The sequence below is a fragment of the Gallinula chloropus genome, assembly GCF_964237585.1.
Source record: "Gallinula chloropus genome assembly, chromosome: 2".
In the NCBI taxonomy this organism is placed as follows: domain Eukaryota; kingdom Metazoa; phylum Chordata; class Aves; order Gruiformes; family Rallidae; genus Gallinula; species Gallinula chloropus.
Window position 1 is genome coordinate 827,397 of NC_140086.1, and position 26,300 is coordinate 853,696.

General features: G+C 63.5%; 1 protein-coding gene across 1 annotated transcript in view; it reads right to left on the reverse strand.

Moving 5' to 3' along the window:
- Positions 1-3,019: 3,019 nt before the first annotated feature.
- The window catches only part of TONSL (tonsoku like, DNA repair protein), a gene marked incomplete at its 5' end in the record, with an annotated part of 37,571 nt that continues 14,290 nt past the window's right edge, over positions 3,020-26,300 (reverse strand). Inside the window, 25 exon segments of the mRNA XM_084280240.1 lie at positions 3,020-3,237; positions 3,317-3,450; positions 5,395-5,468; positions 5,550-5,722; positions 5,817-5,958; positions 7,594-7,901; positions 7,989-8,067; positions 8,898-9,048; positions 9,158-9,822; positions 9,825-9,836; positions 11,597-11,722; positions 11,816-11,979; positions 13,041-13,113; positions 13,229-13,273; positions 13,276-13,320; positions 13,444-13,508; positions 13,664-13,865; positions 13,992-14,117; positions 15,627-15,683; positions 15,685-15,764; positions 15,767-15,779; positions 16,980-17,128; positions 17,212-17,326; positions 18,969-19,140; positions 24,885-25,014. Coding sequence (XP_084136366.1) covers positions 3,080-3,237; positions 3,317-3,450; positions 5,395-5,468; positions 5,550-5,722; positions 5,817-5,958; positions 7,594-7,901; positions 7,989-8,067; positions 8,898-9,048; positions 9,158-9,822; positions 9,825-9,836; positions 11,597-11,722; positions 11,816-11,979; positions 13,041-13,113; positions 13,229-13,273; positions 13,276-13,320; positions 13,444-13,508; positions 13,664-13,865; positions 13,992-14,117; positions 15,627-15,683; positions 15,685-15,764; positions 15,767-15,779; positions 16,980-17,128; positions 17,212-17,326; positions 18,969-19,140; positions 24,885-25,014 — 3,458 coding nt within the window. The 3' untranslated portion in view covers positions 3,020-3,079.

Sequence of the window (26,300 nt, forward strand, 5' to 3'; positions counted from 1 at the left end):
ACGGTGAGGATAACCCATGGTGAGGATAATCCATGGTGAGACTAATCCACAGCAAAAATAACCCCCAGGAAGAATAAACCATTGAGGATAAACCATGGGGAGAGGAAACCTGGTGAGGATAAACCACGGCAGGAATAAACTCTGCTGGGGATAAATTTGAGGCAGGAACAAACCATGGTGAGAATAAACCACAGCCAGAATAATCCACGGTGAGAGGAAACCATTGAGGATAAACCCCAGTGAGGATAAACCATGGGGAGAGTAAACCCCAGTGAGGATAAACCATGGGGAGAATAAACCCTGGCAAAGAGAAACCCCAGCAGGAATAAACCACGGTGAGGAAACCATGGTGAGAATAATCCATGGTGAGAATAATCCATGGCAAGAATAAACCATTGAGGATAAACCATGGGGAGGATAAACCTGGCAAGGATAAACCCCAGCAGGAATAAACCATGCTGGGAATAAATCATGTTGGAAATAAGCCATGCAGGGGATAAACCACATCAGGGATACCATGGTGAGGATAAACCCCAGCAGGAATAAATCATGGCAAGGAAACCACGGTGAGGATAAACCATGGTGGGAATAAACCTCAGCAGGAATAACCCCCAGTGAGAAGAAGCCACTGAGGTTAAATCCTGGTGAGAATAAACCATCAAGGATAAACCCTGGGGAGAATAAACCCTGGCAAGGATAAACCATGCCAGGGATAAACCACGGTGAGGGTAAACCATGGCAGGAATAAATCATGGAGAGAATAATCCACAGTGGGAATAATCCACTGAGGATAAACCCTGGTGAAGAGAAACCATTGAGGGTAAACCATGGGGAGAATAAACCCCAGTGAGGATAAACCATGGGAATAATAACTCCTGGTGAGGATAAACCCCAGCAGGAATAAACCCCAGGGAGAATAACCCACTGAGGATAAACCCCAGCGAGGATAAACCCTGGTGAGAATAATCCACAGTGGGAATAATCCATTGAGGATAAACCATGGGGAGAATAAACCCCAGTGAGGATAAACCATGGGGAGAATAATCCACAGTGAGGATAGATCATGGGGAGAATAATCCACAGTGGGAATAATCCACTGAGGATTAAACCATAGGGAGAATAAACCCTGGTGAGGATAAACCCCAGCAGGAATAAACCCCAGGGAGAATAACCCACTGAGGATAAACCCCAGCGAGGATAAACCCTGGTGAGAATAATCCACAGTGGGAATAATCCAGTGAGGATAAACCATGGGGAGAATAAACCCCAGTGAGGATAAACCATGGGGAGAATAAATCCCAGTGAGGATAAACCGTGGGGAGAATAAACCCTGGTGAGGATAAACCCCAGCAGGAATAAACCACAGTGAGGAAACCACGGTGAGAATAAACCATGGAAGATAAACCATGGGAAGAATAAACCATTGAGGATAAACCATGGGGAGAGTAAACCCCAGTAAGGATAAACCATGGGGAGAATAAATCCCAGCAAGGAATAAACCATGGCAAGGGAACCGTGGTGAGAATAATCCATGGGGAGAATAATCCACTGAGGATAAACCCTGGTGAGAATAAACCTGGGAAGGATAAACCATGGCAGGAATAAACCATGGCAGGGATATCATGGTGAGGATAAACCACAGCAGGAATAAACTATGGCAAGGAAACCATGGGGAGAATAAACCACAGTGAGAATAAACCATGGGGAGAATAATCCACTGAGGATAAACCACGGTGGGAATAAACCTGGGAAGGATAAACCATGGCAGGAATAAACCATGGCAGGGATACACCACAGCAGGAGTAAATCATGGCAGGGAAACCATGGGGAGAATAACCCACAGTGAGGATAAACCATTGAGGATAAACTATGGTGAGGATAAACCATGGGGAGAATAAACTATGGGGAGGATAATCCACTGAGGATAAATCATGGTGGGAATAAACCATGAGGGGGATAAACCATGAGGGGGATAAACTGAGGCAGGAATAACCCAGGGTGAGACAATCCCTTGTTGAGAACAAACCACAGCGCCGGGAAACAAACCGGTGGCAGCCAGCGCGGTAAATTTGGGGTGGAACAGCGGCGCCGGTCAGAACCACAGTGAGGCTGGTCAGGACCATGGTGAGGCTGGTCAGGACCACGGTGAGGCTGGTCAGGACCATGGTGACACCAGTCAGGACCACAGTGAGGCCAGGCAGGACCATGGAGACACTGGTCAGAGCCATGGTGACACCAGTCAGAGCCATGGTGACACCAGTCAGGACTGTGGTAAGGCCAGTCAGAACCATGATGACACTGGTCAGAGCCACAGCAACACTGGTAAGAACCATGGTGACACCAGTCAGAACCGTGGTGACACCAGTCAGGACTGCGGTGAGTCCAGTCAGAGCCATGGTGACACCAGTCAGAACCGCAGCGATGCTGGTCACAACTGTGGTGACACCAGTCAGGACTGTAGTGATACTGGTCAGAGTCGCGGTTGGGCCGGTCAGAACTGCGGTGACACCAGTCAGGACCATGATGACACCAGTCAGGACCGCGATGACACCAGTCAGGACCACGGTGACACCATTCAGGACCATAGTGACACTGGTCAGAACCACGGTGACACCGGTCAGGACCATGGTGACCCCGGTCAGAGCCGCGGTGACACCGGTCAGGACCATAGTGACACCAGTCAGGACCATGATGACACCAGTCAGGACCACGATGACACTGGTCAGGACCACAATGAAACCGGTCAGAGCCGCGGTGACACCAGTCAGAGCCACAGTGACACCAGTCAGGACCATAGTGACACCAGTCAGGACCATGATGACACCGGTCAGGACCATGGTGACACCAGTCAGGACCACGGTGACACTGGTCAGAGCCATAGTGACACCAGTCAGAGCCGCGGTGACACCCGTTAGAGCCACGGTGGAGCCGGTCAAAACCGTGGTGACACCAGTCAGGACCATAGTGACACCAGTCAGAGCTGCGGTGACACCGGTCAGAGCCGTGGTGACACCAGTCAGGACCACGGTGACACCGGTCAGAGCCATGGTGACACCAGTCAGGACCACGGTGGGGCCGGTCAGAACCGTGGTGACACCGGCGCATCCAGGGCTGCGGGGGAAGCGGCGTCGGTGTCCGTCGAGGCTCCAGCGCGGTCGCGGCGCCGGTGGAGGTGGAGATGGTGGATTTTGGTGGCGGTTTCGGCGAGCGTGGCGGCGTCCGGCTGTACGGAGCAGCCTGGGGTGGGGGGTTGTGGTTAGGGTGACGCCAGTGGGGTGCTGGGTGGGGGGGAACTGGGGGGGTGTCGGTGCCGTACCGGCCAGGCTGAGGTAGCGGAGCTCCCGCCCTGTGTCCCGCAGGCCGCGGAGCAGCGTCACCAGCGCCGCGGTGCCGACACCGGGATTGGCGGAGAAATCCAGGGACAGCAGAGCCGGGAGAGTGGGGAGGGACCTGGGGGGTGGGTGGGGTGGGTGGGGGGCTGAGCTGGGCACCCCAACACTGCCACACACACCCCCCACCATTGACAGCGCACCCCAACACCCCAACCATGTCATGCCACAACACCCCTGTGCCATGACACCCCTGGGTGCCACAACACCCCTGGGCACCCCAACGCCACCATGCCCCAAGACCCCCCAACACTGTGGCACCCCAATACTGCAGCCCCCTGACGCCCCTGTGCCCCCCAACATCCCCCTGTGCCCCCCAACACCCCTGTGCCACAACACAGCTGCACCTCGACACCCCTGCGCCCCCCGACACCACTGTGCCCCCCAACACCCCTGTGCCCTGACACCCCACACCGTGCACCCCAACACTCCCCTGTGCCCTCCAACACCCCTGTGCCACAACATCCCTGTGCCCTGACACCCCACACCGTGCCCCCCAACACCCCTGTGCCACAACATCCCTGTGCACCCCACCCCTGGGCACCCCAACGCCACCATGCCCCAAGACCCCTCAACACTGTGGCACCCCAACACTGCAGCCCCGTGACACCCCTGTGCTCCAACACCCCTGTACCCTGACACCCCACAGAGCACCCCCCAACACCCCCTGCACCCCCCAACACCCCTGTGCCCCAACACTGCAGCCCCCTGACACCCCTGTGCCCAACACCCCTGTGCCCCCCAACACCCCTGTGCCCCGATACCCCACACCGCGCCCCCCAACACCCCCCCTGCACCCCCAACACCCCTGTGCCCCAACACTGCAGCCCCCCAACACCCCACTGTGCCCCCCAACACTCCTGTGCTCCGACACTCCTGTACCCTGACACCCCACACCGTGCCCCCCAACACCCCCTGTGCCCCCCAACACCCCTGTGCTCCGACACTCCTGTGCCCTGACACCCCACACTGTGTCCCCCAACACCCCCTGTGCCCCCCAACACCCCTGTGCTCCGACACTCCTGTGCCCTGACACCCCACACTGTGTCCCCCAACACCCCTTCGTGCCTCAACACTCCACACCCCCCCAACACCACCACACCCCAACATAATGTGGCCCAACACCCTGATCCCCCAACAGCCATGAACACCCCCAACACCCCGTGCCCCCCAACACCACCACACCTCAACCCCCCTGTGCCCCAACACCCTGTGCCCAAACACCACCCCCCCCAACACCCCATGCTCCAACTCCCCCCCGTGCCCCCAACACCCCCGCGCCCCAACACCGTGGCACCCCCCCAACACCACCGCACCACTACATGGTGTGCCACAACATCCTGACCCCCAACACCCCTCCCAACACCCCAACAGCTTGTGTGCCCCAACACTACCATACGCCCCAACACCACCACGCCCCCCAACACCAACACCCCCAGTGCCCCCCAACACCACCACACCTCAACCCCAACACCCTGTGCCCCAACACCCTGTGCCCAAACACCACCACCCCACAACACCCCATGCTCCAACTCCCCCCCGTGCCCCCAACACCCCCGGTGTTGCCCAACACCCCTGCACCCCAACACCGTGGCACCCCCTCAACACCACCACACCACTACATGGTGTGCCCCAACATCCTCACCCTGCTACACCCCTCCCAACACCCCAACAGCTTGTGTGTTCCAACACTACCATACCCCCCAACATCACCATGCCCCCCAACACCAACACCCCCCTGTGCACCCCAACACCACCACACCTCAACCCCAACACCCTGTGCCCAAACACCCTGTGCCCAAACACCGCCACCCCCCAACACCCCATGGTCCAACTCCCCCCCGTGCCCCCAACACCCCCGGTGTTGCCCAACATCCCCGCACCCCAACACCGTGGCACTGCCACATCACCACCACACCCCAACATGGTGCACCCCAACACCACACACCCCCCCCCCAACACCCCCAACACCCCAACACTGTGGCAGCACCACCACCATCCCCACCTTGTCACCTCCACGATGTCAGCGTCACTCAGGCGGTTCCCGGCGAGCGCCAGGTGCCGGAGGGCGCAGCTGTCCTGGGGGGGGATAACGGCGATGACATCACTGGCGCCGCGTGACATCACCGCGCCACGCCGCGTCGCACCGCCTCTACTCACCTGCGCCAGGTAGGAGCCGAGCGCGGCGGCCAGCGTCCGCGGCGGCGTCGCGGTGACGCCGCTCAGCTCCAACCGCTGAAGGTTCCGGCACGCGGTGTCACCGAGGAGCCGCTCCAGCGCCGCCGGCCCCAGGGGATTATGGGATAGAACCAACGTCCGCAACGGCGGCGCTCCTACGAACCCAACCGCGGGGTGGGAGATGAGGGGGACGGGGTGAGGGGGAACACCCCGCCCTCACCGGTACCTTGTCACCGCGGCGCCGCTTACCGGTGAGGCTGAAGGTGTCGGTGAAGCCGCAACCTTGGAGCCGCAGGACGCTGAGCGCCGGGCAGCAGCGCAGCAGCGCGGTGAGGGGCCGGCAGCCGGCGTCGCCGATGGGGTTCAGGCTCAGCTCCAGCTCCTCCAGGCTCTGCCGGGCCGGCGCCGCGGTTTTGGGGTGGGGGGAAATGGGTTTAGGGGGGTGGTTGTCACCCTGTCACCGCCATCATCGTCCCATCACCACCATCACCTTGTCACCACCGCTGTCACCCCATCACCATCATCCCCTCACTGCCACCATCATCCCGTCACCCTGTCACTGCTGCCATCACCCTGTCACCATCACCCCATCACCATCACACTGCCACTGCCGCCATCACCCTGTCACCACCACCATCACCCCATCACCACTGCCATCACCCCATCACCATCATCCCTTCACTGCCGCCATCATCCCGTCACCGCCACCATCACCCTGTCACCGCTGCCATCACTGTCACCATCACCCCGTCACCGCCACCATCACCCCATCACCATCACATTGCCACTGCTGCCATCACCCCACCCCCATCACCATCACCCCATCACCATCATCCCGGCACCACCACCGCCACCATCACCCTGTCACTGCCACCATCACCATCATCCCCTCACTGCTGCCATCACCCCGTCACTGGCACCATCATCCCCTCACCGTCACCACTGCCATCACTGTCACCCTGTCACTGACACCATCACCTCATCACCACCAGGCCATCACCGCTGCCATCACCCCATCACCATCACCCCATCACCACTGCCATCACCCCATCACCCTCATCCTGTCACCACTGCCATCACCCCGTCACCGCCACCATCATCCCGTCACCTTGTCACCACTGCCATCACTGTCACCCCGTCACTGCCACCATCACCCCATCACCACCACCCCATCACCATCACCCCATCACCATCATCCCGTCACCGCCACTGCCGCCATCACCCCATCACCGCCACATCATCCTGTCACCACCACCATCACCTCATCACCATCACCCCACCACCGCCGCCATCACCCCATCACCATCATCCCCTCACCACCGCTGTCACCCCATCACCGCCACCGTCACCCTGTCACCGCTGCCATCACTGCCACCATCACCCCATCCCCATCACTCCATCACCATTGCCATCACCCCATCCCCATCACCATCACCCCACCACCATCACCCTGTCACTGCCACCATCACCCCATCACCATCACCCCATCATCACTGCCATCACCATCACCCCGTCACCGCCACCACCCCATCACCGCCACCATCACCCTGTCACCCTGTCACTGCTGCCATCACCGTCACCATCACCCCATCACCATCACCCCATCCCCGTCACCATCACCCCACCACCATCACCCTGTCACTGCCACCATCACCCCATCAGCATCACCCCATCACCCTGTCACTGCTGCCATCACCGTCACCATCACCCCATCACCACCGCCATCACCCCATCACCACCACCGTCACCCTGTCACCACTACCATCACCATCACCCCATCACCATCACCCCATCACCCTGTCACTGCTGCCATCATCGTCACCATCACCCCACCACCACCACCATCACCCCATCACCATCACCCCACCGCCATCACCCTGTCACCGTCACCATCACCCTGTCACCACCACCATCACTCCACCACCATCACCCCATCCCCATCACCTCACCGCTATCACCCTGTCACTGCCACCATCACCCCATCACCATCACCCCATCACCGCCACCACCACCCCATCCCCCGTACCTGGAAGGCTCCGGCGTCGCCGTGTTGCCGCGGTGGGAGCTGCCGCAGCCCCTGAGGGCCGAGCCGGTTGCCGGTGAGATCCAGGAGGGTGAGCGCCGGGAGGGTGCCCAGCGCGGCGCCCAGCTCGTCGGCCGCGGCGTCGCTCAGGCCGCAGCCGCGGAGCCGCAGGTGCCGCAGGGGCGCGTGGAGCTTGAGGGCGCGAAGGAACGGGGGGAGGTGGGGGGGTCGCAGCCCCAACCCCCCGCTGAGCTCCAGCGCCGCCGCCTGCTCGTGCCGCTCCGTCGCCTTCAGCAGCAGCGGGTGGGGCTCTGCCGGGACGGTGACGTCACGGTGATGTCACGGTGACGTCACGGTGGGTTTTGGGGGGGGGTAAGAGGGGTTTGGGGGGTGTTTACCCAGCGCCAGGCTCTGGCAGGCCCTGCGGTAGCGCTCGGCCAGGGGCGGCACCTCCCAGCGCTCCACCTCTGCCAACACCTGGAAGGCAACCGGACACCGGGGGGGTCGTGAGGTCACTGAGGGGGGTGAGGTGACGTCACCTGGGGGTATGTGTGTGGATGCGGTGACGTCATCAGGAAGGATATGGGGTGATGGGACGAGGGAGGATGTGGTGACATCACCAGCGGGGGGATGAAGTGATGTCACCAGGTGGGGATGCGGTGACATCACCGGGTAGGATGTGGGGTGACATCGCCAGGGAAGACGTGGTGATGTCACTGGGGGGGGGGGGGATGATGGGGTGATGTCACCAGGTGACATCACAGGGGAAGACACAGTGGCGTCACAGGGGGAAATGTGGTGATGTCACAAGGGAGGGTGGGGTGTGACATCACAGGGAATGTGGTGTGACATCAACGGGGAGGGTATGATGACATCATAAAGGTGGATATGATGATGTCACTGGGGAGGACACGGTGATGTCATAGGGGAAAGACACGGTGATGTCATAGGGGGAACTGTGATGACATCACACAGTATGACATGGTGATGTCAGAAGGGAGGATGTAGTGATGTAACAGGGGAGGATGTAGTGATGTCACAGAGGAGGATGTGATGTCACAGGGTGGTGGTGGTGATGTCACGGGGGGGGGATGTGGTGACATCACCATGGAGGATGCAGTGTGACATCACAGGGGAAGATGGGCTGTGACATCACAGGGGAAGATGCAGTGATGTCACAGGGGAGGACGAAGTGACATCACTGGGAAGGATGTGGTGACGTCACCAGGGAGGATGCAGTGTGACATCACCAGGACGGGATGATTTAGGGGGGTGGGGGTGGGGGTGTGTGACGTCACCCCCCTCACCTCCTCGTTGTTGTGCAGGACGTCGCCCACGGGGTCCTGGGGGGCCAGCAGAGCCCCCTCCTTGGTCAGGGTGAGGCGGGGGAGGAGCCCCCGCGCCTGGTGATACCGCTCGGCCGCTCGCGCCGCCAACCACGCCACCGCCGGACGCTCCCTGCCGCCGCCATGACACCGGGACGGGGTAGGGGGGGACACATGGTGACACGGGGTCAAGGGGTGCAGGGAGGGGGTTTAGGGGGGTCTGGGGTGGGGGATGGACTCACCCCTGTGGCACCGGGATGAGGAAGACGTCGTCCTGGACGCGGACGCGGACACGGAGCACCGGTAACGATGGCGGCGGCGGTGGTGGCGGCGCTGGGGGGGTCTCGGTGGTTTCCGGCGCGGCGGCAGTGCCAGTGGTGGTGGTGGGGGAAGGCAGGGGGGGCTCAGGTGGCTCCTCAGGGGGTGGGCGTTCCCGGCGGCTCAGCGCGGTGTCGCGGTGCCGGTGCCGGCGGGGTGGTCGCTGCCGGTTCGGCGCCGTGGAGTCACCGTCGCTCTCCGGCGCTGTGGCGTCATCAGGAGAAGTCGGGGGGTCTCGGGGGTCCCGGCGGGGGCGTTTCCGGCCCCCCCGGCCTCCTCCAAGGTCGTCTTCCAGCCAATCATCTTCCTCCAGGTATTGATCAGCCGGGATCAGGGCCGGTTGCCGGGACGGCGCCGCGGTGACACCGATGCTGCCGGCACTGGGAAGGGATTTGGCGCTGCCGAGCGCCCGGATGGCGGCTCCGTACTCATCCGGCTCCGGTGGCTCCGTGGTGCCACATCCGGCCGCGCGCTGACGCTTCTTCACCACCCTCACCGGCGCCGCCGCGGCGGTGGCACCGGAATCCGTCGGCGCCGGTTGGCGCTCGCTGAGCTCGGCGTCAAACAGCGGCGAGGCCCCGCTGTGCCGCGGTGTGGGGGTGCCTGTGGTGATGGAAACTCCATCAGTGCTCCCCCCTCAATGGCGCGGCGCCATCGCCGAGCACGCGGCCACCACCGTGGCGCCGTCACCACGTGGCCATCACCACGGCGCCACGTCATCACCACCGCGTGTTGCCATCCCCACGGCGCGTCCCCATCACCGCGTCACGTCCCCATCACTGCGGCACGTCCCCATCACCATATCCCCATCACCGCGTCCCCATCACCGCGTCCCCATCACCGTGTCATGTCCCATTCACTGCGTCCCCATCACCACGTCCCCATCACCACATCCCCATCACAGTGTCACATCCCCATCACCACGTCCCCATCACCACGTCCCGGCCCCATCACCACATCCCCATCACAGTGTCACATCCCCATCACCACGGCCCCATCACCATGTCACATCCCCATCACCACATCCCCATCACCGTGTCCCCATCACCACGTCCCCATCACCACTTTCCCCATCACCATGTCATATCCATCACCACATCCCCATCACCATGTCACATCCCCATCACCACGTCCCCATTGTAGTGTCACATCCCCATCACCATGTCACGTCCCCATCACCACATCCCCATCACCACATCCCCATCACCATGTCACATCCCCATCACCACATCCCCATCACCGCGTCCCCATCACCACGTCCCCATCACCATGTCTCCATCACCATGTCACATCCCCATCACCGTGTCACATCCCCATCACCATGTCCCCATCACCACGTCCCCATCACCGTGTCACGTCCCCATCACCACATCCCCATCACCGTGTCCCCATCACCACATCCCGGCCCATACACCATGTCCCCATCACCACATCCCCATCACCGCGTCCCCATCACCGTGTCACATCCTCATCACCATGTCACATCCCCATCACCACATCCCCATCACCACATCCCCATCACCGCATCCCCATCACCGCATCCCCATCACCGCGTCCCCATCACCGCGTCCCCATCACCACATCCCCATCACCACGTCCCCATCACCGTGTCACATCCCCATCACCACATCCCCATCACCACATCCCCATCACCGCATCCCCATCACCGCATCCCCATCACCACGTCCCCATCACCGTGTCACATCCCCATCACCACATCCCCATCACCACGTCCCCATCACCACATCCCCATCACCACGTCCCCATCACCACTTTCCCCATCACCATGTCATCCCCATCACCATGTCCCCATCCCCATGTCATCCCCATCACCATGTCACGTCCCCATCACCACATCCCCATCACCATGTCACCATCACATCCCCATCACCGCGTCCCCATCACGATGTCACGTCCCCATCACCACGTCCCCATCACGGTGTCACATCCCCATCACCACGTCCCCATCACCACGTCCCCATCACCGTGTCCCCACCATCGTGTCACATCCCCATCACCACGTCCCCATCACCACGTCCCCATCACCATGTCCCCATCACCATGTCACGTCCCCATCACCACATCCCCATCACCACGTCCCCATCACCACGTCCCCATCACCATGTCACATCTCCATCACCGCGTCCCCATCACCATGTCCCATCCCCATCACCATGTCCCCATCACCGTGTCCCCATCACTGCATCACATCCCCATCACCACATCCCCATCACCGTGTCACATCCCCATCACTGCGTCCCCATCACCATGTCATCCCCATCACCACGTGCCCATCACCATGTCCCCATCACCACGTCCCCACCACCGTATCCCACCCCACCTCGTGTCGGCGTCACCGTCACGGCCGCAGCCGCCATGGCGTCCTTCAGCAACCTCTCGGTGTCCCGGCACCGTTGCCGCGTCTCCTGGTCCAGCTCCTCACCGTAGGCGCTCACCCACTCCTCCAGCGTCCCCAGCGGCGTCAGACCCTTTTTGGGGGGGGGGGGGGAAAGGGGGGTTCACAGCACCAATGTGGGGGTACAGGGTTGGGGGGGACCCCAAATAGGGTGCCAGGGCCTCACCTTGGCGTTCCTGGCCGTCACCGACGCCCCGCGCCGGATCAGGAGCTCGGCGATGCCGAAGTGGCCGCAGCTCAGGGCGTCGTGCAGGGGGGTGATGCCCTCGCACCCCGACCCCCCCGGGTCATCCAGAGCCGCCCCCCCATCCAGCAGCACCTGCACGATTTCTGGGGGGGGGTGAGGGAGAGGAGGGGGGGTTATTGGTGCTGGGGGGGGGTGATATTGGCACCACGGAGGGGGTTATTGGTGGTGGGGGGGGTTATTGACACCATGGGAGGGGGTTATTGGTGCTGGGGGGGGGTTATTGGCAGCATGGGGGGGGTTATTGGTGTTGGAGGGGGATTATTGGTGCTGGGGGGGGGGTTATTGGTGCTGGGGGGTGCTATTGGCACCATGGGGGGGGTTACTGGCACCATGGGGGGTTATTGGTGCTGGGGGGGGTTATTGGTGCTGGGGGGTGGTTATTGGTGCTGGGGGGGTGCTATTGGCACCATGGGGGGGTTATTGGTGCTGGGGTGGTAATTGGCACCATGGGGGGGGTTATTGGTGCTGGGGGTGGTACTATTGGCACCATGGGGGGGGTTTATTGGTGCTGGGGGGAGTCACCAATCCATGGGGGGGGTTATGGGCACTGGGGGGGTGTTATCAGTGCTGGGGGGGTACCGGCACCAGGGGTGGGGGGCAGTTATTGGCCCTGTGGGGGGGTTACTGGTGCCAGGGAGGGGTATTGGCACCATGGGGGGGGGGTTATTGGCACCGTGGGGGGGTCACCAGCACCATGGGAGGGGTTATGGGCACGGTGGGGGGGTCACCAGTGCCATGGGGGGAGTTATTGGCACCGGAAGGGGGTATTGGTACCATGGGGGGTGTTATGGGCACCGGGGGAGGGGTCACTAGCACCATGGGGGGGGTTATGGGCACCGTGGGGGGGGTCACCAGCGCCATGGGGGGTCACCAGCCCCATGGGGGGTGGGTTATGGGCACCGTGGGGGGGTCACCAGCGCCATGGGGGGGTTATGGGCACCATGGGGGGGTCACCAGCCCCATGGGGGGTGGGTTATGGGCACCGTGGGGGGGTCACCAGTGCCATGGGGGGGGTTATTGGCACCGGGGGGGGCTAGTGGTGCCATGGGGGGGGTTATGGGCACCGTGGGGGTGTCACCAGCCCCATGGCGGGGGTTATTGGCACGGGGGGGCAGGGATCAGCACTGGGGGGGGGGGTCCTCACCCAGGTGCCCGTGGTTACAGGCTTCGTGCAGGGGGGTCCAGCCACAGTAATCACGGGGGTTCAGGGGGTGTCCCTTGGGAAAACAAAGAGAGGGGGAGGATTTTGGGGTGGGGGACAATTTGCTGGGGGTCCCCTTCACCTCCTCAGGGTGGTTTAGGGGGTGTGTCCCCCCCCCAAACGGGTCCCACCTGCTGGAGGAAGAGGCGGACGCGGCGCAGGTCGCCCTCGATGCAGGGGCGCGGTGCAGGGGGGTCTCACCCCGCTCGTTACGGCGGTTCCACTGGTTGTGGGGGGGGGATATTAATTAAAGACCCCCCCCCAAATCACTTTAAGGGGGTGGAGGGTGAAGAAAACACCCCCCCACCCCCCCCCCCCCACTCCAACTTCTTCCTCCTCTTCTCACCTTGCTGAGCCGCCGGCGCCCCGGGACGCTCTTGGGGTACCCCTCAAGTTCCTCATCTTCCCCCTCTGGAAAAGACCCCCCCTCAAATTAGACAATGGGGGGGGTGACACCCCCTAAAAAAAGCCTTGAGACCCCCCCCCACCCCTCAATCCTCCCCCTCCCCATCAAATCTCACCCCCACCCCCCAAATCCTGCCTCCCCCTCCCCTCCTGCCTCTCACCGCTCTCAGACAGCTCCAGCTCGGAGTCATCCGGCTCTTCTTCCTCTTCCTCCTCCTCTTCCTCTTCTTCCTCATCCTCTTCCTCTTCCTCAGACCCCCCCTCCACCCCTCCCAACCTTTCCAAGAGGGTGACGGTGGCGGCGGCGGCTTCGGCGTCACCGATGCTGGATTGGAGGGTCCGGAGGTGCCGGAGGATTTGGCGCTGTGGGGAGAGGATGAGGAGGGAAGGAGGGAGGGAGGAAGGATACACACCCCTTCCCCACCCCCCTAACCCCAATAAACACCCCCTGGGGGGGGTCTCTAGACCCAGATCCACCCCCCCCCTCACCTGCAGCCGGGGGTCACCGGCGGTTTGGGCGCGGGCCAGGGCGGTTTGGAGGCAGGAGAGGCGCTGGGGGGGGGGGTCACCCGCCTCCTCCATGGCCAAGGCCAAGTTCAACCACGTTTTCCCCTCCTGGGGGGGGTACTGGGGTCAGTGGGGGGGACTGGGGGGCACTGGGGAACAGTAGGGGGGGCCTGGGGGACCCCAAAAGGGATCTAACCCCCCAAAAGTGTGGGAACACCCCAGGGCCTCCCCACGCCCCCCCCCGCACTAAAAGTGGGGAACCTGCTTTGGGGACCCACAGAGACTCCAACCCCCACCCCCAAAGCCCTGACACCCCCCCACCAGGGACCCCAACCCCCCCAAAAACCCCTGATAACCCCCCAGGGACCCCAAAACCCACCTCAAAAACCCTGATAACCCCCCAGGGACCCCAAAGCCCACCCCAAAGCCCTGAGAACCCCCCAGGGAACCCATATCCCACCCTAAATCCCACCCCAAACAACCTGATAACCCCCAAAAGGGACCCCAACCCCCCCCAAAGAACCCCTGATAACCCCCCAGGGACCCCAAATCCCACCCCAAACACCCTGATAACCCCCCAGAGACCCCAAATCCTACCCCAAATCCCACCCTAAAGCCCTGCGAAACCCCCCAAGGGACCCCAAATCCCACCCCAAAGCCCTGAAGAACCCCCCAAGGGACCCCAACCCCCCCCAAAACCCTGATACCCCCCCAGGGACCCCAAATCCCACCCCAAACCCCCTGATAACCCCCAGGGACCCCAAATCCCACCCCAAAGCCCTGAAGGAACCCCCCAAAGAACCCCAAATCCCCCCCCAAAATGCCTCAAAACCCCCCAGGGACCCCAAATCCCACCCCAAAGACCCCTGATAACCCCCCCAGGGACCCCAAATCCCACCTCAAAAACCCCTGATAGCCCCTCAGGGACCCCAAATCCCACCCTAAATCCCACCCAAAGCCCTGAGGAACCCCCCATGGGACCCCAAATCCCACCCCAAAACCCCGATAATCCCCCCAGGGACCCCAAACCCTCCCCAAAACGCCTGATAACCCCCCCAGGGACCCCAAATCCCACCCCAAACACCCTGATAACCCCCGGGACCCCAAATCCCACCCTAAATCCCATCCCAAAGCCCTGAGGAATCCCCTAAGGGACCCCAAACCCCTCCCAACCACCCTGATAACCCCCCAGGGACCCCAAATCCCCCCCCAAAGGCCTGATAACCCCCCAAGGGACCCCACCCCCCCTAAAACACCCTGATACCCCCCCAGGGACCCCCAATCCCACCCTAAAGCCCTGAGGAACCCCCCCAAGGACCCCAAATCCCACCCCAAAGCCCTGAGGAACCCCCCAGGGACTCCAACCCCCCCCCAAGACCCCTGATAACCCCCCAGGGACCCCAAATCCCCCCCCAAAGCCCTGAGAACCCCCCCCAGGGACTCCAACCCCCCCAAAGACCCCTGATAACCCCCCAGGGACCCCAAACCCTCCCCAAAACGCCTGATAACCCCCCCACGGACCCCAAATCCCACCCCAAACACCCTTATAACCCCCCAGGGACCCCAAATCACCCCCCAAAGGCCTGAGGACCCCCCCCCAGGGACTCCACCCCCCACCTGCAGCGCGGGGCCGGGGTGCAGCGCCAGCTGGTGCCGGTAGTGCCGCGCGGCGGCCCGCCGGGTCCCTCAGGTCCCCCAGGGTGGTGGCCAAGGAGCCGTGGATGACGGCCACGTCCCCCGCCGGCCGCCCAGCTCCTGTGCCAGGGCCAGCTGCACACACAGACCCCCCCCCCAAAGTAAGCAACACACCCCCCAAAATCCAGCCAGCACCCCCCAAAACCCAGCCAGACCCCTCAAAATCCAGCCATCCCCCCCCAAAACCCAGCCAGCCCCCCAAAACCCATCCATCCCCCCCCAAACACAGCCATCCCCCCCAAAATCCAGCCAGACCCCCCCAAAATCCAGCCAGCACCCCCCAAAATCCAGTCAGACCCACCAAAATCCAGCCAGCACCCCCCAAAATCCAGCCAACACCCTTCAAAATCCAGCCAGCACCCACCAAAACCCAGCCAGACCCCCCAAAATCCAGCCAGACCCCTCAAAATCCAGCCAGACCCACCAAAATCCAGCCAACCCCCCAAAACCCCTCAACCCCCCCCAAACCCATCCATCCCCCCCCAAAACCCAGCCACCCCCACCCCAAAATCCAGCCAGACCCCCAAACCCATCCACCCCCCCCCAAAACCCCCTCCTCCCCCCCAAAACCCCACCCCATCCCCCCCAAACCCACTTGTACACCCCCCAAAACCCCCTCCATCCCCCCAAACCCACCGCTACCCCCCCAAACCCCCTCCATCCCCCCAAACCCACCTCTACCCCCCCAAAACCCCCTCCATCCCCCCCAAACCCACCTGTACCCCCCTTCAAACCCACCCCTACCCCCCAAAAACCATCTCCATCCCCTTAAACTCACCCCTAACCCCCCAAAACCCTCTCCATCCCCCTGAAACCCACCTGTACCCCCAAAACCCCCTCCATCCCCCCCAACCCACCTGTACCCCCACCAAAACCCCCTCCATCGCCCCCAACCCACCTGTACCCCCACCAAAACCCCCCTCCATCCCCCCCAAACCCACTCCATCCCCCCAAACCCACTTGTACCCCCCCCAAACCCATCCCTAACCCCCCAAAACCCCCTCCATCCCCCCCAAAACCCACTCCATCCCCCCCAAACCCACCTGTACCCCCAAAACCCCCTCCATCCCCCCGAAACCCACCTGTACCCCCACCAAAACCCCCTCCATCCCCTCCCAAAATCCCCTCCACCCCCCCCAAACCCACTTGTACCCCCCCAAAACCCCCTCCATCCCCCCTGAAACCCACCTGTACCCCCTCCAAAACCCCCTCCATCCCCCCCAAACCCACTTGTACCCCCCCAAAACCCCCTCCATCCCCCCCCAAAACCCCCACCTGCTGCTGGTAGCAGCCCAGCGCGTGCCCGTAGTGGCCGCCCCGCGAGAAGGCGTCCCCGAGGCGCTCGCACAGCCCCAGCGCCGTCGCGGTGTCACCGCCGGCGGTGGCCTCGTCCAGGGCCTCCCGTAGCCGCATCACCTTGGTGGCTGGGGGGGGACACAAAGGGGGGGTTATTTAGCACCCCCTTACCCCCCAATTCCCCCGGTGCCCGGTGCTGGGGTCGCGGTACCGTAGCGGAGCTGGTGGCGGACGGCGCGGCGCTGCCGCGGTTGCCGCGGTGCCAGGGCGTAGGCTTGCTTCAGGGAGCGTCTGGCAGCGGGGAGGTCGCCCAGGCTGAGCAGGACCTGGGTTTGGGGGGGGGGATAGGTGGGTGGTGAGGGGGGTTGGGGGGTGGTAGGACCACGACACCGGCACTGCCTGTAGCGCGGTGTGGAGCACCCCCATCCCCAGCACCCCCATCCCCAGCATCCCCATCGCTGCATCACCCCTATCCCAGTCTCCCCATCCCCTGCACCCCCATCCCTGTTCCCCCCATCCCCGGTACCCCCATCCCCATCCCGTCCATCACTGCAACACCCCATCCCCCCATCCACATCCCCACCCCCACCATCTCCATCTCCCCCATCCCCTGCACCCCCATCACTGCATCCCCCCCATCCCTGTCCCCCATCACTACATCCCCCCATCCTCTGCACCCCCATCACTGCATCCCCCCATCCCCTCCACCACTGCATGCCCCCCATCCCCTGCACCCCCATCCCCAGCACCTCCATCACCGCATCCCCCCCATCCACAGCATCCCCCCATCACTGCATCCCCCCCATTCCCTGCACCCCCATCCCTGTCCCCCCATCACTGCAACCCCCCATCCCCAGCACCCCCATCCCTGTCTCCCCCATCCCCAGCACCCCCATCCCCTGCACCCCCATTAAATCCCCCCCATCCCCAGCACCCCCATCCCAGTCTCCCCATCCCCTGCACCCCCATTCCATCCCCCCATCCCCATATCACTGCATCCCCCCCATCCCAGTCCCCCCCATCCCCTGCACCCCATCCCATCCCCCCCTCATACCCACCCCCCCATCCCTGTCCCCCCCATCCCCATCCCCATATCACTGCATCCCCCCATCCCAGTTCCCCCATCCCAGTCCCCCCCATCCCCAGCACTCCCATCCCCTGCACTCCATCCCATCCCCCCTCATCCCCACCCCCCCATCCCTGTCCCCCCCATCCCCATCCCCATATCACTGCATCCCCCCATCCCAGTCCCCTCATCCCAGTCCCCCCCATCCCCAGCACCCCCATCCCTGTCCCCTCCATCCCCATCCCCCCCATCCCCATATCACTGCATCCCCCCCATCCCAGTCCCCCTCATCCCCTGCACCCCTATCCCATTCCCCCCCATCCCGAGCACCCCCATCCCTGTCTCCCCAATCCCCATCCCCCCCATCCCAGTCCCCCTCATCCCCATCCCCCCCATCCCTGTCCCCCCCATCCCCTGCACCCCCATCCCAGTCCCCCCCATCCCCATCCCCCATCCCCATCCCCATCCCCCTATCCCATTCCCCCCCATCCCCATCCCCCCATCCACATCCCCCCCATCCCCATATCACTGCATCCCCCCATCCCAGTCCCCCCATCCCCTGCACCCCTATCCCATTCCCCCCCATCCCCAGCACCCCCATCCTCTGCACCCCCATTAAACCCCCCCCAACCCCAGCACCCTCATCCCCAGCACCCCCATCCCTGTCCCCCCCATCCCCATCCCCATATCACTGCATCCCCCCATCCCAGTTCCCCCCATCCCAGTCCCCCCCCATCCCCAGCACCCCCATCCCTGTCCCCCCCATCCCCATCCCCATATCACTGCATCCCCCCATCCCAGTTTCCCCCATCCCTGTACCCCCCCATCCCCTGCACCCCCATCCCATCCCCCCCACCCCCGTCCCCCTCACCGCCCCCACCCCACCACGGTGCCCCGGGCACCTGCGCGGCGCCGGCGCAGCACTCGCTCTCCATCTCCTTCTCCTTCATCCTGCGGGCGCAGTCGCGCGCGCGGCTGAGGCAGCGCAGGGCTCCGGAGTGGTCCCCGTCCCGCAGCTGGATGTGCCCCAGGTTGAAGTAAGCGCGGTACAGATCCTCCAGGAAGCAGCCCTGCCTGCGGGCACGGAACAGCGCGTCACCGGATCCCGGTGACGGATCCCAGCACCGGGTCGGGTCACCGGATCCCGGTGACGGATCCCAGCCCCGGGTCGGGTCACCAGATCCCGGTGCCAGATCGTGTCACTGGATCCCGGTGCCGGATCCCATCACTGGGTTGTATCACCGGATCCCAGTGCTGGATCCCAGCTTCGGGTCGTGTCACCGGATCCCGGTGCCGGATGCCAGAACCAGCTCGGGTCACCAGATCCCGGTGCCAGATCGTGTCACCGGATCCTGGTGCCGGATCCCAGCCCCGGGTCGGGTCACCGGATCCCGGTGCCGGATCCCAGCGCCGGGTCGGGTCACCGGATCCCGGTGCCGGATCCCAGCGCCGGGTTGTGTCACCACATCCCGGTGCCGGATCCCAGCGCCGGGTCGGGTCACTGGATTCGGTGCCGGATCCCAGCACCGGGTCGTGTCACCGGATCCCGGTGACGGATCCCAGCGCCAGGTCGTGTCACCGGATCCCGGTGCCGGATCCCAGCACCGGGTCATGTCACCAGATCCCAGTGCCGGATTGTGTCACCGCATCCCGGTGCCAGATCCCAGCGCCGGGTCGGGTCACTGGATCCCAGTGCCGGATCCCATCACTGGGTTGTATCACTGGATCCCAGTGCTGGATCCCAGCCCCGGGTCGGGTCACTGGATCCCGGTGCTGGATCCCAGCGCCGGGTTGTGTCACCAGATCCCGGTGCCTGATCCCAGCGCCAGGTTGTGTCACCAGATCCCAGCGCCAGATCCCAGCCCCAGGTTGTGTCACCGGATCCCGGTGCCGGATCCCATCACCGGATCGCGTCCCCAGACCGCAACACGGGATCGCGGTGCCGGATCCCATCACCAGATCACATCCCCAGACTGCAACACCGCATCGCGGTGCCAGATCCCATCACCGGATCGCGTCCCCAGACCACAACACCGCATTGCAGTGCCGGATCCCATCACCGGATCACATCCCCAGACCACAACACCGCATCGCGGTGCCGGATCCCATCACCGGATCGCGTCCCCAGACCGCAACACCGGATCGCGGTGCCAGATCCCATCACTGGATCACATCCCCAGACCGCAACACCTCATCGCAGTGCCGGATCCCATCACCGGATCGCGTCCCCAGACCGCAACACCGCATCGCGGTGCCGGATCCCATCACCGGATCACGTCACCAGACCGCAACACCGGATCGCGGTGCCTGATCCCATCACCAGATCGCGTCCCCAGACCGCAACACCGCATCGCGGTGCCGGATCCCATCACCGGATCGCGTCCCCAGACCGCAACACCGGATCGCGGTGCCGGATCCCATCACTGGATCGCGTCCCCAGACCGCAACACCGGATCGCGGTGCCGGATCCCATCACCGGATCGCGTCCCCAGACCGCAACACCGGACCGCGGTGCCGGATCCCATCACCGGATCGCGTCCCCAGACCGCAACACCGCATTGCAGTGCCGGATCCCATCACCGGATCACATCCCCAGACCGCAACACCGCATCGTGGTGCCTGATCCCATCACCGGATCGCGTCCCCAGACCGCAACACCAGATCGCGGTGCCGGATCCCATCACCGGATCACATCCCCAGACCGCAACACCGCATCGCGGTGCCGGATCCCATCACCGGATCGCGTCCCCAGACCGCAACACCGGATCGCGGTGCCAGATCCCATCACTGGATCACATCCCCAGACCGCAACACCTCATCGTGGTGCCGGATCCCATCACCGGATCGCGTCCCCAGACCGCAACACCGCATCGCGGTGCCGGATCCCATCACCGGATCACGTCACCAGACCGCAACACCGGATCGCGGTGCCTGATCCCATCACCAGATCGCGTCCCCAGACCGCAACACCGCATCGCAGTGCCGGATCCCATCACCGGATCGCGTCCCCAGACCGCAACACCGGATCGCGGTGCCAGATCCCATCACTGGATCACATCCCCAGACCGCAACACCTCATCACGGTGCCGGATCCCATCACCGGATCGCGTCCCCAGACCACAACACCGCATTGCAGTGCCGGATCCCATCACCGGATCACATCCCCAGACCGCAACACCGCATCGTGGTGCCTGATCCCATCACCGGATCGCGTCCCCAGACCGCAACACCGGATCGCGGTGCCGGATCCCATCACCGGATCACATCCCCAGACCGCAACACCGGATCGCGGTGCCGGATCCCATCACCGGATCGCGCCCCCAGACCGCAACACCGGATCGCAGTGCCAGATCCCATCACTGGATCACATCCCCAGACCGCAACACCTCATCGCGGTGCCGGATCCCATCACCGGATCGCGTCCCCAGACCGCAACACGGGATCGTGGTGCCGGATCCCATCACCAGATCACATCCCCAGACTGCAACACCGCATCGCGGTGCCTGATCCCATCACCAGATCGCGTCCCCAGACCGCAACACCGCATCGCGGTGCCGGATCCCATCACCGGATCGTGTCCCCAGACCGCAACACCGGATCGCGGTGCCGGATCCCATCACCGGATCGCGTCCCCAGACCGCAACACCGGATCGCGGTGCCGGATCCCATCACCGGATCGCGTCCCCAGACCGCAACACCGGATCGCGGTGCCAGATCCCATCACCGGATCGCGTCCCCAGACCGCAACACCGGATCGCGGTGCCGGATCCCACCACCGGATCGCGTCCCCAGACCGCAACACCGGATCGTGGTGCCGGATCCCATCACCGGATCGCGTCCCCAGACCGCAACACCGCATCGTGGTGCCTGATCCCATCACCGGATCGCGTCCCCAGACCGCAACACCGCATTGCGGTGCCGGATCCCATCACCGGATCACGTCCCCAGACCGCAACACCGCATCGCGGTGCCGGATCCCATCACCGGATCACATCCCCAGACCGCAACACCGGATCGCGGTGCCGGATCCCATCACCGGATCGCGCCCCCAGACCGCAACACCGGATCGCGGTGCCAGATCCCATCACTGGATCACATCCCCAGACCGCAACACCTCATCGCGGTGCCGGATCCCATCACCGGATCGCGTCCCCAGACCGCAACACGGGATCGCGGTGCCGGATCCCATCACCAGATCACATCCCCAGACTGCAACACCGCATCGCGGTGCCAGATCCCATCACCGGATCGCGTCCCCAGACCACAAAACCGCATTGCAGTGCCGGATCCCATCACCGGATCACATCCCCAGACCACAACACCGCATCGCGGTGCCGGATCCCATCACCGGATCGCGTCCCCAGACCGCAACACCGGATCGCGGTGCCAGATCCCATCACTGGATCACATCCCCAGACCGCAACACCTCATCGCAGTGCCGGATCCCATCACCGGATCGCGTCCCCAGACCGCAACACCGCATCGCGGTGCCGGATCCCATCACCGGATCACGTCACCAGACCGCAACACCGGATCGCGGTGCCTGATCCCATCACCAGATCGCGTCCCCAGACCGCAACACCGCATCGCGGTGCCGGATCCCATCACCGGATCGCGTCCCCAGACCGCAACACCGGATCGCGGTGCCGGATCCCATCACTGGATCGCGTCCCCAGACCGCAACACCGGATCGCGGTGCCGGATCCCATCACCGGATCGCGTCCCCAGACCGCAACACCGGACCGCGGTGCCGGATCCCATCACCGGATCGCGTCCCCAGACCGCAACACCGCATTGCAGTGCCGGATCCCATCACCGGATCACATCCCCAGACCGCAACACCGCATCGTGGTGCCTGATCCCATCACCGGATCGCGTCCCCAGACCGCAACACCAGATCGCGGTGCCGGATCCCATCACCGGATCACATCCCCAGACCGCAACACCGCATCGCGGTGCCGGATCCCATCACCGGATCGCGTCCCCAGACCGCAACACCGGATCGCGGTGCCAGATCCCATCACTGGATCACATCCCCAGACCGCAACACCTCATCGTGGTGCCGGATCCCATCACCGGATCGCGTCCCCAGACCGCAACACCGCATCGCGGTGCCGGATCCCATCACCGGATCACGTCACCAGACCGCAACACCGGATCGCGGTGCCTGATCCCATCACCAGATCGCGTCCCCAGACCGCAACACCGCATCGCGGTGCCGGATCCCATCACCGGATCGCGTCCCCAGACCGCAACACCGGATCGCGGTGCCAGATCCCATCACTGGATCACATCCCCAGACCGCAACACCTCATCACGGTGCCGGATCCCATCACCGGATCGCGTCCCCAGACCACAACACCGCATTGCAGTGCCGGATCCCATCACCGGATCACATCCCCAGACCGCAACACCGCATCGTGGTGCCTGATCCCATCACCGGATCGCGTCCCCAGACCGCAACACCGGATCGCGGTGCCGGATCCCATCACCGGATCACATCCCCAGACCGCAACACCGGATCGCGGTGCCGGATCCCATCACCGGATCGCGCCCCCAGACCGCAACACCGGATCGCGGTGCCAGATCCCATCACTGGATCACATCCCCAGACCGCAACACCTCATCGCGGTGCCGGATCCCATCACCGGATCGCGTCCCCAGACCGCAACACGGGATCGTGGTGCCGGATCCCATCACCAGATCACATCCCCAGACTGCAACACCGCATCGCGGTGCCTGATCCCATCACCAGATCGCGTCCCCAGACCGCAACACCGCATCGCGGTGCCGGATCCCATCACCGGATCGTGTCCCCAGACCGCAACACCGGATCGCGGTGCCGGATCCCATCACCGGATCGCGTCCCCAGACCGCAACACCGGATCGCGGTGCCGGATCCCATCACCGGATCGCGTCCCCAGACCGCAACACCGGATCGCGGTGCCAGATCCCATCACCGGATCGCGTCCCCAGACCGCAACACCGGATCGCGGTGCCGGATCCCACCACCGGATCGCGTCCCCAGACCGCAACACCGGATCGTGGTGCCGGATCCCATCACCGGATCGCGTCCCCAGACCGCAACACCGCATCGTGGTGCCTGATCCCATCACCGGATCGCGTCCCCAGACCGCAACACCGCATTGCGGTGCCGGATCCCATCACCGGATCACGTCCCCAGACCGCAACACCGCATCGCGGTGCCGGATCCCATCACCGGATCGCGTCCCCAGACCGCAACACCGCATTGCGGTGCCGGATCCCATCACCGGATCACATCCCCAGACCGCAACACCGCATCGCGGTGCCGGATCCCATCACCGGATCGCGTCCCCAGACCGCAACACCGCATCGTGGTGCCTGATCCCATCACCGGATCGCGTCCCCAGACCGCAACACCGCATTGCGGTGCCGGATCCCATCACCGGATCACGTCCCCAGACCGCAACACCGCATCGCGGTGCCGGATCCCATCACCGGATCGCGTCCCCAGACCGCAACACCGCATCGCGGTGCCGGATCCCATCACCGGATCGCGTCCCCAGACCGCAACACCGCATCGCGGTGCCGGATCCCATCACCGGATCGCGTCCCCAGACCGCAACACCAGATTCTGGTGCCGGATCCCATCACCGGATCGCGTCCCCAGACCACAACACCGGATCGTGGTGCCGGATCCCATCACCGGATCGCGTCCCCAGAGCGCAACACCGGATCGCGGTGCCTGATCGCGTCGCCGGGTGGTGTCCCCAGATCCCATCCCCCTGGTTGGCTCCACCCCGCCCCGGCGGTTCGCGGCCGCGCCGGCGCCGTACTCGGCCAGGAAGACGCTCCTCCGGATGTAGCGGTCGCGCTTGGCGGGGTCCCGCAGGCTGTCGTAGACCAAGGCCAGGTTGAGGTAGAGCCGCGTCCTCATCTCCGCCCGCTCCCGCTCCGACACGGCTCCTGCCAGGACAGGACCCCCCGCCATGGGCACCCTGGGAAGCACCATCCCAACCAGCCCCAACCAGTTCCAAAACAGTCCCAACCAGCCCCAACCAGTCCCAACTGGTCCCAACCAAACCCAACCAGCACAAACCAGTCCCAGCCAGTTCCCAACCAGCCCCAACCAGTTCCTAACCAGTCCCAACCAGTACCCAACCAGCCCCAACTAGTTCCCAACCAGTCCCAACCAGTTCCTAACCAGTCCCAACCAGCCCCAACCAGTTCCTAACCAGTCCCAGCCAGTGCCAACCAGTCACAACCAGGGCCAAACGGTCACAAACAGTCCCAACCAGATCCCAACCAGGCCCAACCAGCCCAAACCAGTCCCAACCAGCCTCAATCTCTCCCAACCAGTCCCAACCAGCTCAAACCAGCCCCAACCAGCCCAAACCAGTCCCAACCAGCCTCAATCTCTCCCAACCAGCCCCAACCAGTTCCTAACCAGTCCCAACCAGCCCCAACCAGTCACAACCATGGCCAAACAGTCACAACCAGTCCCAACCAGTTCCCAACTAGTTCACAACCAGCCCTAACCAGGTCCCAACCAGCCCCAACCAGTTCCTAACCAGTCCCAACCAGCGCAAACCAGTCCCAACCAGTTCCCAACCAGCCCCAACCAGTTCCTAACCAGCCCCAACCATCCCAACCAGCCCCAACCAGTCCCAACCAGTTCCCAACCAGCCCCAACCAGTTCCTAACCAGTCCCAACCAGTCCAAACCATTTCCCAACCAGTCCCAACCAGCCTCAATCTGTCCCAACCAGTCCCAACCGGCTCAAAGCAGTTCCCAACCAGCCCCAACCAGTTCCTAACCAGTCCTGACCAGTCCTAACCAGCCCAAACCAGTTCCCAACCAGCCCCAACCAGTTCCTAACCAGTCCCAACCAGTCCTAACCAGCCCAAACCAGTCCCAACCAGCGCAAACCAGCCCCAACCAGTTCCTAACCAGTCCTAACCAGCCCCAACCAGTTCCCAACCAGCCCCAAACAGTTCCCAACCAGTCCCAACCAGCCCCAACCAGTTCCTAACCAGTCCCACCCTGCCCCAACCAGTCACAACCAGTTCCAAACTAGTTCCCAACCAGCCCAAACCAGTCCCAACCAGCCCCAACCAGTACCCAACCAGCCCCAACCAGTTCCAAACCAGTCCCAACCAGTTCCTAACCAGACGAAACCTGTTCCCAACCAGTCCCAACCAGTTCCTAACCAGACGAAATCAGTTCCCAACCAGTCCCAACCAGCTCAAACC